Source organism: Bos indicus x Bos taurus, chromosome 28 (genome assembly GCF_003369695.1).
Source record: "Bos indicus x Bos taurus breed Angus x Brahman F1 hybrid chromosome 28, Bos_hybrid_MaternalHap_v2.0, whole genome shotgun sequence".
Taxonomy (NCBI): domain Eukaryota; kingdom Metazoa; phylum Chordata; class Mammalia; order Artiodactyla; family Bovidae; genus Bos; species Bos indicus x Bos taurus.
Window position 1 is genome coordinate 45,020,948 of NC_040103.1, and position 17,863 is coordinate 45,038,810.

Consider the following 17,863-nt stretch of genomic DNA (forward strand, 5'->3'; position numbering starts at 1 on the left):
GTACCCAGAAGTGAGCTCGGCCGGGAGGGAATGAATGAAAGAATGAACACGGATTCACAAGGCATCAAATTGGGTGCGACAGTAGTTTGGAAAAACAAAAGACAACCATCCCCACGACTGGAATCCTGGAGCTCTCGCTGTTTCTTGCTGATTTCCCCTTTCCTTGGCCCCCAGTTTGAGCAATTGAGCCCAGGGCCGGCAGGCCCTGCCCACTCCCCCAAGGCCAGAGATTCGGGACTCCAGAGACTTGTCCCCACCGAGCAAGCGCCCCTTGGATGGACGCCGGGACAGAATCCACTCCACTGTCAGATTACAAGGGAAAGAACAGACGGAGGTGGCCGGGGAGGCTTGTGATCACTAGAGAGGATCAAAAGGGCACTTTTCTCACCCCCGCGCCTTCCAGACCGCCTGCTTGCACCCCTGTCCACTTCGGGACCTTCTCATGTGTCCAGGTTGGGGCGCAGCAGCCTGCTGGGAGGGCTGGACACCGCCGAGGGACGACCCTATTGGTATAGTCTCTAAACCAAAAAGACCAACTCCAGGAGCACCGTCCTGGGTGTGGGAAGGAGAGGAGAGTTCTCTCATTGTTTCGGGTGGTAAGAATATCCGATGGGAAGAAGGAGAAAATACTGAAGTGTGAATAGTTATTTCTAACTTCCATTTCTTGAGTACTGACTATGTGTCAGACTGAGTGTTGAACACTTCGCGGTGGTCTCAAGTCAATTCCCGTAGTTCCCCTTCGCAGGGTGGGAACTAACCCATTTCTCAGTTGAAGAGCAGGTGCAAAGGGCTGAATAAATGCATGGTTACTAAAAGCCTCCGGGGCGAACTGGCATTACTTCCTTTTGACGGCACATTATTCTATTTTAAAGCTTCAACTTCATACTTGAGTAAACTGAGACTCGGTTGATACATAAGTGATAGCTTTGGCTTGGAATAAGAGAAGCTCTGATGCAAAGACCAGTTTGGTTCCCTTGGTTCCAGTTTAGCCGGCCGCAGTGCAGCAAGCCGAGGCCCGTGGTCACTTCCAGGTCCTACACTCCCCAAATAGGACGCTATTAGCCTACTCAGTACGCCACTGGCCTAGCTGGCCCTTACCTCTAGGACCGACCTGTTTGTTTTCCCTTGGTTCTCATTCAGTTCTAGCCTCTGGGACTCAGTCTCTCCGTCTGCATAATGGGAACAGTTACCAGCCCTGTCTCCAACCCTCCCTGGGCACTGGCTTCCGACCTGCTGCAGGTCGGATTTCCAAAGCAGGACCCAGTGCAACTGAGAGGTCAAAAACTGGAGCGCATCGCAGCCCCGGGAGCATCCAGCGCTGGGGCAGGGGTGGGAAGGGAGGGGACAGGGGGAGCGGCCGGCTGGGAGGGACTCCGGTCCAAGCCCCCGGCCACAGCCCGGATTCAGCTCCAGGCCCGCCCCTCGCCGCGCGCCCGCCCCGCCCCGCTCTCGCCTCTAAAGTGCCGGGCGCGCGCCTCCTGCCGCCGCACTTTCACTCTCCGCCGCCGCATCCCCTCCGCGCCCGGCCTCGGTCTGCCCGCCGCCGGCTAGTGCCATGGATGCCAAGGTCTTCGTCGTGCTGGCCCTCGTGCTGACTGCGCTGTGCCTCAGCGACGGTGAGTGCGCCCAGCGACCGGGGCGTGGGCAGGCGCCGGGCGCCGGGCTCGGCGAGGGCCCCGGCTCCTCTGCCCCTGCCCGAGCTGTCCCGAGCGAGCGCAGCCCGCGCCGCTCCGCACCCCGGAGGTTGAGGCAGCCCGCTTCGCGGGGCGCACTCCCTGGGCGTACGGTGTTCGAAGTCCCCCCAGGGACCCCGCTCCGAGGCTTCGCACTCCGCGGCAGGGCTTGGGTTCCGGGACGCGGGAGCAGCCGCCGACCTCGGGCGGGCTGCAGAGCTTGGTCGCGCAGGATAGTTGGGTGCGAGCGCGCCCCGGGCGCTTTCGGAGTCGGCTAGCGAGGGCGCCGAGGTGTGGAGCTGAACCGGGAGCCGCGGGTCCCCGGCCCTTGACCACCCAGCTCCCAGATTAGTGCCTTCCGAGCGCAGCTAAGTTTCCAGAGGCGAGTGGGCTCCGGGGCCCCGCAGCGCATCGCACCGGACATGCGATCTGCGGTTCGTGTTGGAGAGAGCGCTTTGCAAAGCCTGTCTGGCACCGCGACTTGTTTGTCGTGGCGATCCTGTCAGCCGCGAGGCGTCCCATTTACGCGAGGCCTACCCTCTTTCTGCACCCACCTAAGTGGGGCTCCGCGGGCGTCTCGTTCCGAGCAGCTGTCGGGTTTGAGCCAAACGCCTGGCTGCGCTTCCGTACCCGTGGTGCGGTCTGCAGCCACGCGGCGAAGCTGGACGCGCACCCAGCCAGTGCCTTCCCTGCCTCTTCCTGGGGTCACCCAAGAGAGACCCAGGCGCCATCCGGGTCATGCATGCTCCTACCCAGTCCCCCAAGCACACCTGCAGACAGGCGCCTTTGTCACCAGCGGACTGAGCTCTCCACCTCGGAGCGAGCTGAGCGCTGCTGCAAAATTCAATCGCCAACGCCTTAGGCCACGGGGAAAAGTGGTGTCCCGTTTCACTGTGAGAGGGAGAGAGCGTTTTTTCCTTTTGAGGCTTAAGAGAAAACTCACTGTCCTGTTACAGGACACCGCTGCTGCAAAGCAAAATAAACCATTGCCTCTGAACACACAAAACAAAACCAAGTCAGCCTGGTCAGGCCCTGCTGAGAGTTCTTGGCTGCGAAGTTTCTAACCAGTCCTGCAGAGAGGGTTGAAGAACACTGAGATCTCCCTGCAGCTGAGGTCAGTTTGGGGGCTCAGACCCTGGAGCGGTCAGCTGGGTTTGCACAGAAGACCGCAGGCTGCATTCTCCATTGCTGGTGACTGACCACCTGGGAAGGGTTCCCTACAAGTGTAGCAAGTTGCTGGTCAAAGCTACAGTGGTACTGCCCCCAAAGGAAATTTAGATTGTTGTTGTTTTTCTGTAAGGTGAAAAAGTAACCTAGCCTTTTCTTTACACAGTCCTGGCCCCAGGTCATGGGGAACGCTCTGGTTTGAGGCTGTTAACAATTGAGTGGTTTGGCTAAAGTGGAGGTGTTACCATCCAGCTGTTGGAGGAGGAAATGGTGCTTCCTCTGGCTGCCACCTCCCCTGGGGAACTGCAGAAATGACTGGAATGCAGGGACCCAGGTCTTGGAGTCCTGGGCTCAGCTGACCCTGGGGAACGCAGAAGGAGTGGGGGCCTCGTTCACAGGCTCCTCCTAGCTCTGAGAAGTGCTGGTTGCTTGCCCATCTGAGTTGCCTCTTGGCAGTTGAGTGGCCAGGTCAGGATGGTCATGCTCTCCTTGCATGCGTAGGTCAGGAGGCACTTTGTGACCACCGAGAGAGGGTGCTCACGCTGAGTCCCCATGTTCAGGCTCTGGCTCTGGCTTCTACCCTCCTTCCGTTGCTTGACCTCAACCACAAAGCTGGGTCCCTGGATGCTCTGGGCTTCTGGGTCCCTGGATGCCCTGGGTCCTATTCCCAGGCTTGGTTGGAGGGGCTGACTCAGGAGCTCCTGTCTCTGCATTAGTGTGAAAGGACTGCTGTGGAGCAGAGCCCAGTTCACCAGATGCCAACTTCACCAGAAGCCAAGTTCACCCCACTCCTGGGTAACATCTGGGGCAGTCAGGCCTCTTGCCTGTACATATGCAAAACAGTTGGCAAAGTTAGTAATATTGGTGAAAAGCTGGCAGGACGGTCAGTAACCAGGTGGACACAGCACCCAGCTCTCTTGGTAAGAACACTTGGGGCTCTGTCACTTTAAAAAACCTGTTGAAAGTCTCCACTTGATAGGCAGGCAACTGGGTCCTGGGAGCAAGAATGAAAAATTGCCTTTGAAGGAAATGGATAATCCCAGGGGGGTGGAGAGGGGAGAGGAGAAAAAGAGAAAGCTTGTGTTTTGAGCTCAGAATGGGCTCTGATTTCTGGCCTGATCTCACTGCTTGGTTAATGGAGTCCAAGCCGCGTCTGGGGGACGGGGGCAAGGAGCAGCCCCCACCACCCACAGCATCGCCCCAGCAGCTGTCACGCTGTGCACCTTCCAGCTTGATGCTCTGGGATTGGGACCAACGCTGCCTCACCCCTGGGACCCACAGTCTGGTTCTGCTCAGCTGGGACCTGGTCCCAGGACACTGACTAGGGGGACTTTGACTCTTCCTTTACTGAGGCAGCCCAGCCCCCAGATCTAGGCCACTTTCCCAGGTGCTCTGGTTACAGAGCCCTGCAGACTTCTGCAGGGACCTGGTGCAGTTGCTAAAAGCCTGGCCCAGCAGTGCCTTTCTGGAGTCAGCCCAGGCGTAAACCTGACGGCTGCTCCGGGCTCCCTAGCGCCACAGTCACTGAGCACCTGGAAACCAGGCTTCTTCTTCCTGGTTTTCAGGGAGTCGAGTTTGATCTTGGGCGGGGCCAGGTGGTCCGCTTACCCCTTGACTCGGTGGCCATGGCCTCTCAACTAAATTCAGCCTTTAGAAGAAAAAAAAAGTCCCTTGCTCATAAGCTTCCCCAGCTCTCTTGCCCCAAAGCATGGAAATTCAGAACCACCAAGAGGCTTCTGGGAGCTCTGTAAACAGGCAAACTTAAAAAAAAAAATCTCTGGACTAAATATTCTCAGACATACATTTAATCCCTGATGAAAGGATCCACAAATTCAAATAATTTGGGGTATTAAGTAGGGCTTGGATAAAATCTGCAGAAAATGCGCACACAGACACACACACACAAATCCTAGGATCCACTCCCCCCAACCCTACCCGCACCCACTCCACCCCCCACCCCTGCCCCTGGGCTGGCAATTCTAGACTTACAGGGTGAGCCGTGGGTTCTGCAGGAGCCTTTTGCTAATTTACACTAATGAGTGTCAATTATGGCATTTTGCAAATTAGTGGATTGGCAAACAAAGATGGAATACAACCCAGGAGGCTGGAGCATCCTTGTGCTGCAGCCCTGCAAGTGCAGGGAGAAGGTGGGCCCTCGCCTGCCCTCTGGGGATTCCGAGGGAGGAAGCCAGTTGGGAATTCTTTTGTGGTTTGCCTGAGCTTAAGGTAAATGTGAGGGGGGAGAAGACTGCAGGTGGGGGAGGGCAGCATTCCCAGGGAAGCTGCAGTGGCTTCTCTGGGGGAGGAGGAGGAGGGAGCAAGCCTGGAGCCTCCTTCTTCCTTCTTGCTTTTCCCTGAATGGGGAAGTCTTACTCAGTAGGCCCTGGAAGAGTTGATTTTGCAAAGAATAACTGGGAACCTCAGTGCCTTGGGCTGAAACAGTCCTCTCCTGTAATTCATGCCCTTTATTTTGAGACACAGGAGCAGGAGGCTTCTTATGTTAGCTTCCCTACCCTCATAGGGTCTAGCCTCCTCAGGTCCTTCTGGCTTCTTGCCTTGTCGAAGCTGAGCCCAAGCCCACTCAGAGCTCCCTGTGTGGCCCAAGGTGAAGGTCTCTGCCACGGGGCACCCGTGACTCCCTAGCAAACCACCACCTGATCCCTCGGCTGCAGACTCAGTCACCCTTGTATCCCCAAGGCCCAGCAGGAAAATAACAAGCTGCCTTGTTCTCATTTCCCTTTCCAGCGAAACCGGTCAGCCTGAGCTACAGATGCCCTTGCCGATTCTTTGAGAGCCATGTCGCCAAAGCCAACGTCAAGCACCTCAAAATCCTCAACACTCCAAACTGCTCCCTTCAGATCGTGTAAGTCTCAACATCGTCCTCCAGAAACGGGCATAGTGACATCATCCTCCAGAAACGGGCATAGTGACGCCTAACCTGCAGACGCGTTAAAGCTAGAGAAGTGACACGTGCCGAGTGTCCAGCCTCGAACCCGGCCTGATTAGCGGCAGCTGATATTACCACCAGGAAGGAGTTTCAAAAGCTGCTCTTAGCCCTGGTGCCCTAAGCCTGGGTGCTGTGCTCCCACAGGTCCTTGCCTCCTCTTTCCATGCTTCCTCCCTTTAGTTTAAGAGATGGGAGCACATTCAGATGCGCCCCTTAGACTGGAGGAACATGAACTTCACCAAAGTTTCTTTCTGCTGAAGTACAGTAAATTAACCAGCCCCTTGCTAGTAATAGTTCTACCAGTTTCAGGGTTTTGGTGCCCTCATTTAATCCTTTATCACAGCACAAAATCACAAGACCCAAATGCAGCTGAAGCCATCATTCAACTGTTTGGTGAAACTCAAAATCACCAGCTCACTTAACTGCATTTTCTGAAACCCAACACACAAGGTTTTTGTTTTGCTGCTGTTGATGGCAGCTGCTAACATTTGATTTCATTCATGTGGGGAACGAGACGCACCAAAATCACTTATGCAGAAGACAAAGATCTCTCCTGGAGTGCGGGAGGCTGGGCCGGGTGCAGAAGGAAAGCCACACGTGGGTGTCCATCGCCCAGACCTCCAGTGCCCCCATGTCCGTGTGCTCACTGCCCTGAGCTTGGCGGGGGATGCAACAGGTGGAAGAAAAGCTACCTGACGATGTTCCACCCAACAGCAACTGGTTTTAGGTTTGATTCTTCTTTGTCTTTTTTTCCTAGCCTTTCTGCCTTGAATGTGTTTGTCATTTACACTATGTTTTAGGGCACTAGGAGATGAATTTTTTTCTTTGCTTGTAATACAATACTCTGTCATTTGAGAAGTATTTAATCAGATATTAACTTCAGTGAGGATGGGCCACTCTGCAGTGGAGACTCTGCAGGTTTTCCTGCCTGGGACTGCATCTCGAGCTGGAAGAAGCCAGAGTCCTCAGGTCTGTGTGCACAAGCACAACATTAAAAAACAGCAGACCCCGGAACTGGACCTCAGTCCCCCTTGCTCTGAGACAGGCTTCTGCTCAGCTCGTCGGCTCAAGAGGCAGGCTGTGTGAAGACTCCTGTGAGTGTTGGCGAGCCACTGTGCTGGCCCCAGGCGTCCTCACGGATGCTGAGTGGCTGGGGTGTGGTAGTGTCCTCAGGCTGCTTGACATTACCTGGTACCAGGGTTTTATGGAGATCCAGAGAGAAGTCCAGGCTCTCCTCCAGGAGTCTTTAGGGAGGGAGGCTATGAATGGAGGTGACAGGGTGCACACCAAACTTTCAGAGAACAAATGAGACCATGAACACTCAGTGAACTTGTAAAATCTCTCTGGAAACCATTTTCTGGCAAACTGCCGACACTTCCTCTCCCTCACCCCCTTCCCCATCCTCACCCCCTTCCCCATCCCTCAGCCCCTTCCCCATCCCTCACCCCCTTGCCCATCCCTCCCACCCTGCACCTGTCACTCCCCCTACTGCACTCTCACCTCTCCCATCCCCCAGACTATTGCTCATACTTCTCTGTAGGGCTCCAGGCCCCAGGCTTACTCCTAAGTCTGTCTTCCATGTACTGTCAAGATGATCCATCAAAATACAAATCTGCTTCTGCCACCCTCCGGTTCAAAGTCCCCACGAGTTCCCATCACAAACAAAATTGCAGATAAAGCCCCTCTTCTTTGCTCCTTACACCTGGCTGCAGGCTTCTTCAGGGTCCCGTCTCTCCAATCCCTCCACATTCTCTCTGCACTGTCACCCCCCTGGAGTATTTGCGCTTACTTTTCTCTCCCCCTTTACTTGCCCATTCCTACTTATCCTTCAAAAGCCAGCTCAAGTGTTCCATGTGTGAGTTCTCTCTGGACTCCTTAAAGACCTTCCTTCTCTTCCCAGTGTCTCTGGGGTGAAACCTGCAGCGTGGCTAGCATTGTCTCCCTAGCACACCTAGAGTTCCTTCTGTGCCTGAGCCGGCTGGGAGGCTCCAGTGGGGTCCACACCTGGGTATCAGGTGAGCAGTGGCCCGGGTCACAGCCGTGCCCCCGTCTGCTCAGCTGCATACTGTCGCCTCTTCTGTTTTGACAGGGCAAGGCTGAAGAACAACAATAGGCAAGTGTGCATTGACCCGAAATTGAAGTGGATTCAGGAATACCTGGACAAAGCTTTAAACAAGTAAGCACAACAACCAAAACGGACTTTCCACTAGACCCACCCGAGGAAAGCTAAACCTGAATGAGATAAAAGGGCAAAGGTGCGGGGGAGGAAGGGTATGCCTGGGGCAGGGCATTGGCCTGGGGATGGGCGTGAGCTTCGCCCGGTACGCAGACAGCTGCATTTACAGCACGTGGCACAGTGCTGCAGCGTGTACTCCTCCACACTCTTCACGTTGGCTGTTGTATAACTGGGGTTTTTCTAAGAAATTATATCACCCATCAGCACTTCCCAGCAGCCTGTTACCTCGTGATCATCATAGTCATCATCACTCATTACCCTTTTTTCAATTGATAATTACTTCAAGCTCTGTATTTGGTTTGTTTTGGAGATTCTCCTTTTCTCCCCTGGGGAGTCTGAGCACAGTCAGGTGATGGCCAAGCAGGGAGCTGAGAAAAGCATTCTTCCTCCAGACGCTGAGGCTGGGAGGAAGGCTGTGGGCAGCTCCGGCAGGGGAAGCACTACTAGAATGACAACCCAGATCTGGCCGGTGCTCGGCAGTGGCCGCTGCCTTACACCTCCTCGTTCAAGCTCAGTGATTAGAGGAGAGCTCCACGTAGAACTGCCATCACTGGGAACTGTGCTCAGAGACCCTCTCTGGATCATTCCCAGCCTCTCCCTGCTTCCCAGAGCATGCTTTCATCTTGCTTCTGCTTCTCATTTCTGTACGCTCCCAGCTGGAGGAGGGTGACCGCACGGGCTCCAGCTCTGTGGCCCCCCTCCTCCCTTTGCCCACCCCTCGTCCGCAGGCCCTCTGTGAGATCCTTCTCTGGCCTTCTCCAGAATGGGGCTGGCCCTCTGCTGGGGGTATGAGATCATGTCTCCGCCTTCCCATGAAAGACAGTCTTTGCAGAATCAAATGCAATTTTCAATCTGAGGGTTTCCTTTGAGGAATTTGGTTTCTGTGATTGCCTCTGAAGCCTATTTAGGCCATGGAGGCTCTACAAATTCTGAGGTTTCTGAAATCAGAAGTGAAAAAATAGATGAATAAACGAGACTCTGACCACTAACCCCTCCTCCTGAAGCCACAGCACAGTTTCAGGTTCCAATCAGAAATGTTGGCAAGATGAAATTCCCATGCATAAATGGGATCCACAGATGGGCCTGGTGGTATTTGTAACTTTTTGCAAGGCATATATATATATTTTCGTGCACAATTTTTTTAAACGTTCCTTTAGTAGACAAATGTATTTCAAAATATATTTATAGTCAAACAGTTCCTATATTTGAAGTGGAGCCATATGAATGTCAGTAGGTTACATTTCTCTATTATCGTAAACTACTGGCCATTTGTAAAGAAGTATATATGACATATAAGTGTGATTGCAGCTTTTTAATGTTACCCACAGTGTATTTTTTCACTTGTACTAAAATTGTATCAAATGTGACATTATATGTACTAGCAATAAAATGCTCGTTGTTTCATGGTATAAACCTCCTACTGTATGTGGGAATTTATTTACCTGAGCTAAAATCCACTGACTGTCAGACACGGGGCTCACACACGTTTCTGGTAATTTATAAACATAAGCTGGCCTGCCGGTCAGGTGCCTTGCATCCCTTCTGCTGAGTTCACATGGCCAGTGACAGTACAGGGGCCTTGCTCAGGAGCAGGTCAGGTCTGCAGCTCACGCTTTCGTGTTGTTGTTTAAACAGTGGAATCAGTGGCGCTAGTTTTCTGAAGAATAATATTTGACTCACTAATTCCTCTTCCCCTTCCTCCTCCAACCTGGTTCTCCTAACATCCCCATGTAATCTCCAGAGACGCAACCCTCATAATACCCAGCTTTCACATTTTCCCATGTAAAAATCCCATAATTCCAGCCCATGGTTAATATCAAGCTTTCTCAGGATCAGGTGGCCTTACCCCATAAATCATTAAATACCATTCAGCTTGAATCATGTTAATGTGACAGTCAAGAGCCAATTGCTCTAATAAAGTTGCTCTAATAAAATCCTGCTAACCAGCTCTCTCCCTTGCTCTCCAGAACAATCCCAGTCATTACCAGGGGTGTCCACGGGCATCCAGAAAGAAGGTGGGATCGGGCTGCCTTCTTTTTTCTCCTGGATGGTCATTGAAACCTTGGTCCTCCAGCCTCCTTTATTTGATTTGAAATGCAGAGATGTTTAAGATAAAGCAGGGAGTTCAGCTCTGCATTGAGATGTGAAGAAGCCCTAGGAGAGCAGGCTGGGGTGACACAGTCTGGCCCTGGGCCTGCCTTCCCACCCTTACAGATATCAAGCCCTGGTCCCTGTTAGAAGCCTCAGGCAATAGCGGGAACCAGGGTCAAGCCGGGCAATGGGCCATGGCTATAACCAGTTCACAAATATCGGTGCTCTGGAAGCTCGTGTAATGTTTTTTTTGGAATTGGGGAAAATATCTGACTTATTTTAATGAAATACTGACAGACAGTACTTTGCCCAGGGGCCTCCAGGCCTGAGAGTAAAGACAGGGTTAAATACACGGGCCAGTTGTAAATATTGCACAGACTGACATGTACTCTTGTTTATTTCAACATTATTAATGGTTCTACTAATTTTATCTAAGGGGGAGCAGAGAAGAAAAAGTGGGGAAAAAAGAAAAGATAGGAAAAAAGAAGCGACAGAAGAAGAGAAAGGCTGCTCAGAAAAGGAAAAACTAGTTATCTGCCACTTCGAGATGGACCGCAGTGCACTCTGCTCCCGGCGCTTTGTAAATTTGCTCTCAGCCTCCTCCAGGGCAGACCCCCCTGCCTCCCGGGGCAGGCTTTCAGACTTCCATGGGGGAGCAGTGCTTTGCCGCCTCTGTGGCCACACTGGCTCCTGTATTTGTGTGCTTTTCAGGGCCCTTCCTGGTCTGCTAAGTTAAGAAGAAAGTAGTTGTGCAAAGATGGGGGTTGGGGTCTGTGATGCAGAGCCTGTGTGCTCAGGACTCTATCTAGAACAGCCTGGACTCTAGAATGGCTCAGGGCTCCATCTAGAGTGACCCGGCTTCTCTCTCCAGCATCACCCTGGGCTGATGAGCCTCCCACCTAGCCCTCCACTCCCTCTCTTGGAAGGCCCATGGTCAGGATCGCTCAGAGCTGACACAGCTCCACACTCTTACAATCTGCATTCCTGTCTGAGGGCAGCATGTGGCCACCTGAACTCTGCACAGAGCAGTCTGCTAGCCCAGCAGGGGCATCTGAAGACAGCCAGCGAGAGGCAAGTGCCTTATGCCTTCTTGTTTGGCCCCTGCCTGGGGCGTCCCTGCCTTTGTGGAGGAGAGAGCTGGCTGCGGTCATGACATTTGCAGGTGATAACTGAAACCTTGCCCCGAGTGCCTTGCCTGGTTCTCCACCACTCTGCCATGTGAGGCGGGACTTTTCTCCTGGGCCTGGGACTGTGTGAGTGGCTTTACCTTCAAGCTCAGGTGGGTTTCCTCCGACTATGTGGGGAAAATGGCTGGCAGCTCTGAATTTCCAGAGAGCAGCTGTGGAAATGCTTCTCAGGGAGCCTCTTTGCAGGGCAGTTAATTCGTTTTGTAGATTTTTCTTGCAACGGTCCCGAGTCCCTGAGGCAGAGGAGTTGTGTGAAGGGCCTGTAGCTCTGGGACTCCTAGTGCGTCCCCTCCCCCGCTTCTGCCTGACCTTGAGCGATTAGGTTCCGGGACACAGCTGTCTCAGTCCTCATTCACCAGCCCCCAATCCAACACATATACACACACAGATTTATAGCTGAGATTTCTTCCCAAGTCTCTAATTTGCACTGGGAGGAGGAGGGATCCCAGATGAGAGAAAGACTGATTTCAGTGATGCTTTGGAAAGGGAACCCTTGAATACATACACTATTTTCCCCACCCCCCGTCACACATGGACACACACGCACCCTGCATCCCAGACCCCTGATCATGATTTCAGCACACAGAACCAGAAAGATGACATGGGTGACGGATGGAGCACATGGATTTCAAGCGAAGAAGCTCAGGGTCCCTGCCTGTCCCTGGGTCACGGAGCATTGTGAGCTCCTCTTGTTTTATGGCATAAGAATTAGTCGTGGCTCAGACGGTAAAGCATCTGCCTACAATACAGGAGACCTGGGTTCGATCCTTGGGTCGGGAAGATCCTCTGGAGAAGGAAATGGCAACCCACTCCAGTACTCTTGCCTGGAAAATCCCATGGACGGAGGAGCCTGGTAGGCTACAGTCTATGGGGTCGAGAGGAGTCCGACACAACTGAGCGACTTCACTTTCACTTTCACTTTCCCCACTGGAGGATTGTACCCCTTAGGGCGCTGTGGCCAAGGACTTTTTACCTCCCACTGCATCCCTTGTATCTGGCGAATCTCCCCGGCCTGTACCCCTCTTGCAGGGGGCGGGGGAATTGGCAGGCCTGCTTCCGGGTGTGTGGGTTGCCCATCTACCTCGTCCTGCCCTCGGTGCCGCTGAAGGCCTCTGGACTGCCTAGGGTTGCGGCCCTTTCTGTGGAAACCAGCAGCAGTGGTTTGCGAGACCTAGGCCAGGGTAGCACCACTGTTACTAAAGTGTCTGAAAAAGTGGGCCAGACACGTGTCTCCGTGCTCCCTTCTTCACACCTCAGGAACAGGTATCTTTGTGCCAAAGAGGGTGACAGGTCTGTTCTGGGAGAGCTGTTTGTCCTGTAGCAACTGTGGGTCAAGCTGTTGCTTCCCTGAGGTGGCAGACTGCTTTCTGCAGTGCTCGGGAAGACAGCACCTGCCACCCATCCCGGGGGCAGCCCAAGCTGAGAGAGTTGCCCCCTGCCCCATTAAGAAACATAGGCAAGCCTCCATCTGCCCTTAGATTACCCCACTGGCCCTGGGGCCACACTGTATCTGACCAGCGGGCACAGCCCCAGCCCCACTGAAGACAGGGTTGCCGTGGAAGAGCTGAAGAGCCGGACCTCCATTCCATTGTGGGTTGAACCGTAACTAGACGGTGCTCAGGCCTCTGCAACCAGGTGCGCATGCGCAGTCCCAGCGCGGCCTGGCTGCAGGGGCTCCGAGCTCCAGGACGAACGCGCCGCGCGCGCCCAGAGGTCCTGGGGCTGGGCGCTGTGCGACCCGGGCTGATGCCTGTGCTGGGTTAAGGCAGCGCGCCTCGTCCTGTCGTGTGACCGCTGTGCCATGCCCTCGTTCGTCCTTTCGCCCTGTGCTCGCTGTGCCCACCTGCCCTCTCCTCTTCCCGCCTTCCATCCATCCCTCGCCTCTGCCATCTGTCCCTCTCACTTCAGTCTCCTCGCTCAGGGTCTCGGAAGGGAGAAGTACCGCAGCGATTTGGAAATCAACAGGGGGGTCCTCGGCTGGAGCCGGTCTCGGCGTCTCAAGTGTGCTGCCCCGCCACTGCGGGAACCCGCCTTAATGGTGTCTCCCTCTGTTCTTGTCAACAGGAGGTTCAAGATGTGAAAGGCGCAGGTTGGGTCAGACGCCTGAGGAAGCCTTACAGTAGGAGCCCAGGTCTGAAACCAGTGTTAGGAAGGGCTTGTAGCCACCCCCTGCACCCAGGCAGGGCTGAGTGCATTTCCAAGGGCCTTGTCTCGCACAGTTTGCCTTTACTTCACCATTTGATTATGTAGCAGAATATATGGTGTTTATTTCTCATTTAGTTTGATTATCCAATGTCACTGGTAACAGATAGGAACTTAGATTAAGACCATTCTATTACCTGCTTTGTTGTGTCTTTCCCACGGAACCCCTTATCTGGCCAGAGGTTCCTGAGCCGTGCAGGCTGGAACCCCAGAACCCCAGAGGGAGGGAGACTTGCCCACATCACCATGTCCAGGGTGGAGAGCCACCAGGAGGGGTTCGCACCAACCAGCCTGGGCAGATTCTAGTGAAGGCTGCCCTGTGCGAGTGGTGGAGGAGATAGGTTCTAGGGGGCCAGGCAGGAGGCTCACGCTTCTCTGGGGCAAGAGCAGGGGTGGGCCTTTTTGGTGAGCACCACAGGGCTTCCCTGAGCTGAGCAGGCAGGAGTGTGAGGCCAGGGCAGGGTGAGATGCACCCTTCATCCCGCGCTCTCCTCTGCATCCCATCACGTCCTTCTCATCATTCTCTCTCTCATCCATCATCATGTGTATCCAAGACTGTCTCCGTGACCCCGGAAAAGGACTCTCTCAAGACAAAAGCTTTACTTTAAACTGGGCACCAAGAAGCAACCCAAAAATGTCTCGTGTTACCTGGTCCTGAAATCACTGTGCACATCTGTGTCTTGTTTGGAATACTGTCCAGCGTCCAATCCTGTGTTTTTGTTCAAAGCCCATGTCCTTGGTGCATGCGCTGTCAGTTCCTCGAATGCAAAGGCTGCGTGAGGAGGTGCCCCTTGGGGCCTTTGACCAGGTTCCTGATTAGGGCTGTGACCCATTTGGACCTTGATTTCCCCATAATCACAAACCCCTGGTTGTATCAACAGAGCCCAAGGGAACTCAGTTTGCAGCAGTATGGACCTCCAAGGATGCAGACCCTCAAGGCTTCTATAATTGTTGATATCTCAGAACTACAGAGGATTTTCTCACTGTGGTGTCAGCATTGTCTGGGGAATAACAAAAAACTTTTTTCAACTTTTTTTGGTTTTGAAAGCCTGACCCATAAAATAATCAAAGCTGAACATGAGGATTCCTTCCCAATTAAAATCTAACCTCAGCTTTTCCCCCATTTGGTGACTCCATCATCGGTTACCTTGCACAGTGGCCCCTGGACCTTCTCTGCTGCCACTGTCTTTTTGCGCTTACAGGATGTCCAGCAGGGCATTCCTCTGCTGGTTAGGAAAGTAGCTCACAAATCCTGACATTAGCATGTTTCCCTTTGCTGAGAGCAGTTTGTAGGGTTGCATTAAACAGTTAAAACTTTCACTTTCTGGAAAGGTAGGCACTTGAACGGTTTTTGCTGGTTTTGCTTTTCATTTGGTCTCACTAATACTTTTCCTCTCTGGTTAAAGTTCCCAGTAAGGTTTTTTAAGTTAAGAAAGTAGAAAAAAAAGAAGGGCAAAACCAGGAAATGTATCAATTGACAGGAACTGTAAATAACATGCAGAAAGTATATAGCTGTAAAATAATCTTGAATTGTAGGTGTTCTCAGATTTAATAATCTTTGAGTTATCAGTAACATGTGTTAGGCATTTCCATAAGTATTCCTTTAAATTAGATCTTCACGGTATATGGCAAATCCATCAACCAAACAAAAATTCACATTGTCAAACCAGCTTTGTTATACTGATTAAATAGAATATGGAGGAGCCTTTAATAGTTACAAGGGATACAGAACCGGTTTCAAAACCCCCTTCTGAAATTAACCTGTCACTACAGGGCTCCTGAATTATACATGAAATGACCGAATTATCAGTGGGAGAGTCATTTTCTAAGTAATTCAAGATATTTTAAAATCTCATGGAAAATTTAGAAGCATCTTCCCCTGGAACCCATGAACCAGAACCATTAAGTCTCTTTCTCTCAGAAAATTAACATGGCCCTAAATAAATCTTGACTGCAGTTAAATAAAGAATAATTTTTGTTTCTCCCCTATTGGGGGGGGAATAGATAAGAGGAGAAACTGCCTGGAAAATTATTTGTGTGACAATTCCTCTCCTTGCAGTTGCTCCTAAGTGGAGACTGCCCAGCTAAAGCAAATATGCATTTAAATAGTCCATTTGCACAGGAAAAGGCTCTCTTGATCCCCTTTTGCTTTCAAAACACAAATCCTGTGCATCACTTTGATTAGGGAGTACCCAGCTGTCCCTCCTGATCCAGTGCTGCCCCTCCCTGACCTTCCCTTGTGCTCTGCACAGCCTCCAGGGTGGTCCTCCACCACCAGCCTTTGCATCAGGACCCAGGCAGGGAAGACGGGGGCGGCTGAGCTCGCAGATGTGCTGCGTGTTGGAATCTGAATCTGTGCCTTGTGTTGTTTGCGCTGTTTTGCCCCACTCCGGCCAGGTGCTAAGACCCCAGCGAGGCTCAGGAGGGGCCCTCTGCTTATCTGCCAGTCCTCCAGAAATAGGAGGGCCAGCTTTGAGGAGAGGGCCTGAGTGACAGAAGGTTGTAGCTGCCCGTGTGAAGTCCAGAGAGCGTAAGCCCTGTCACTGGACCCAGTCTGACCTCCTTTTCTGACGGCTGCCTGGTGTAATCACTAGGAGATCTCTCACTGGGAGTTACCACCTTCCCCCGGTGGTACCCCCTTTTGTAGCTGGATGAGAACTGTGGGGTCCTGATCCCTCTGCATCTTCGCTGGGAAATTTCCCATCCCTTGGAAATATCCCTTAGAAAAACCTTCATGTCCCCTAAGGAGACCACTGACATTGCCAAGTTGAAAAATCCCATAGATTGTAATCCTGCAACCTCGCTGGACTCTCAGCCTCTGAGCAGTGATGGGTTCAGTGTTAAATGTGATAAATACTGTATTTTGTATTGTTTAAATGGCATCTCCCACAAAATGTGAAAATGGTCCCGGAGAAGGCAGCTTCCTGTATGCAGTGTGCTTTTTAAAAAAAAAAAAAAACAAGTAACAACTCCTTTTGAGAAACAATTTCTACTTTGAAATCATATCAATGAAAAGATGTATATGCACTTATAATTTTCGTAATAAAGACATGTACTCAAATGTAGCAGCCAACGGTTTGAAATTAGTGTTACCATGTAGAACTCTCCAGACTTGGTTTTTCTTCTTCAAACCCAACACATGGAGGGGTTATATAATCCTTGCTGCAACAGTTGGTGGAAAACAAGCCATAGTAATAACACTCATAGTAGGCAAGAATTGGGGGGCAGACTTTCATCCTTTAGTCTGCATCCTTAGCAGGGGGGAAGGCACTCCCTCTTCCCTGAATGCACTTGGTTTTGCTAGAAGCCCTTCTTTAAGGCCAGTCAGCCCTCTACTCTCAAAGGATAGTTTTGTGTAAGGGCTTGAGTGTTTGCGTATCAGCGACGGGGAGGGAAACCTCCACTCTGTGTATCTCAGGCTGAGTAGAAGGCAGCAGAGCCTCTGTCCCAGATGGCAGGGCCAAACATCCAGCACTTTCTTACTTTCTGTCCTGCTCCAGGGCTCCTGATGGATGCCAGATGCTGATTCAGCCGGCACTGGCCTGGACACTGAGAACAGGGAGAGAGCCCGACAGATAAACCGGGTCCTGTCCACACAGAGGGCTGTCAGCCTTCCACACTTTCCACCACCTTCTCTCAAGCATGCTGGAAAGGAGATGTCAGCACAAAGGCCCCCGAAATCCTGAGTCCAGAGTGTTCTGTGCTCCAGACTCTCCTGCCCGTAGGCCCACATGTGACTGTCAACCCTGTGCTCGGTACATCCCGGTCATTTATAGAGTGACTGTGATATAGTTACCAAGTTGCAGATGGGCTGGAGGAAGAAGGAAGGATTTGAGGCCATGTCAAGTGGCACCGTGGGGTCCTGGGACAGGCCAGTTCTTGAATCCTGGTCTTCTCTGCTCACTCTGTGACTTGAGACCCTTGCCTGAGTCTCAGCCTCCCCACATAACTCTGGAGCTTAGCATCACCCACACTTGCGTGGATCAGACTGGGCTGGTGTGCATAGAAGCCATCCTGCTCCCCCTCTCGCCCTGATGCTCCCTGGGGTCTACAGAGTTGGGATGAGATCCTGCCTGCCTCTGCTTAGACTCTGAGCAAAGCTTGCATACCAGCTGGAGTTGAAAGCGATCTTAAAAGTTGAGTTTCTCCCTCTTAGCCAACTGATGGGGAAAAGCCTTTTGGGCGGTGTTGTTGGTGCCTTGGGGCCTGTGCAGTGCTGGTCGGAAGGCTCCACCACCAGGGAGGGGCCCACAAGCTAACCCCTGGGTTCATTCCGCAGAATGATATTGACTCTTCAGAATGATGTTGCATTAAAAAAAGAGGTCCACGGCCCACCATGTTTACACAACTGGTGGCCCTC

At 52.4% G+C, this 17,863-nt stretch overlaps 1 protein-coding gene across 4 annotated transcripts in view; it reads left to right on the forward strand.

The window, feature by feature from the left end:
• The first annotated feature begins 1,455 nt into the window (after window positions 1–1,455).
• CXCL12 (C-X-C motif chemokine ligand 12) overlaps window positions 1,456–17,863 on the forward strand; it is a 29,021-nt gene continuing 12,613 nt past the window's right edge. The window contains exons 1-4 of one of the 4 annotated variants that reach the window (XM_027531086.1): window positions 1,456–1,616; window positions 5,586–5,703; window positions 7,877–7,963; window positions 10,551–16,568. In XM_027531086.1, coding sequence (XP_027386887.1) covers window positions 1,556–1,616; window positions 5,586–5,703; window positions 7,877–7,963; window positions 10,551–10,644 — 360 coding nt within the window. In that variant the 5' untranslated portion in view covers window positions 1,456–1,555 and the 3' untranslated portion in view covers window positions 10,645–16,568. Of the gene's footprint in view, window positions 1,617–5,585; window positions 5,704–7,876; window positions 7,964–8,415; window positions 9,441–10,550; window positions 16,569–17,863 lie in introns of those variants that run through there. The other 3 variants (XM_027531088.1, XM_027531089.1, XM_027531087.1) reach the window with 3 other exon arrangements.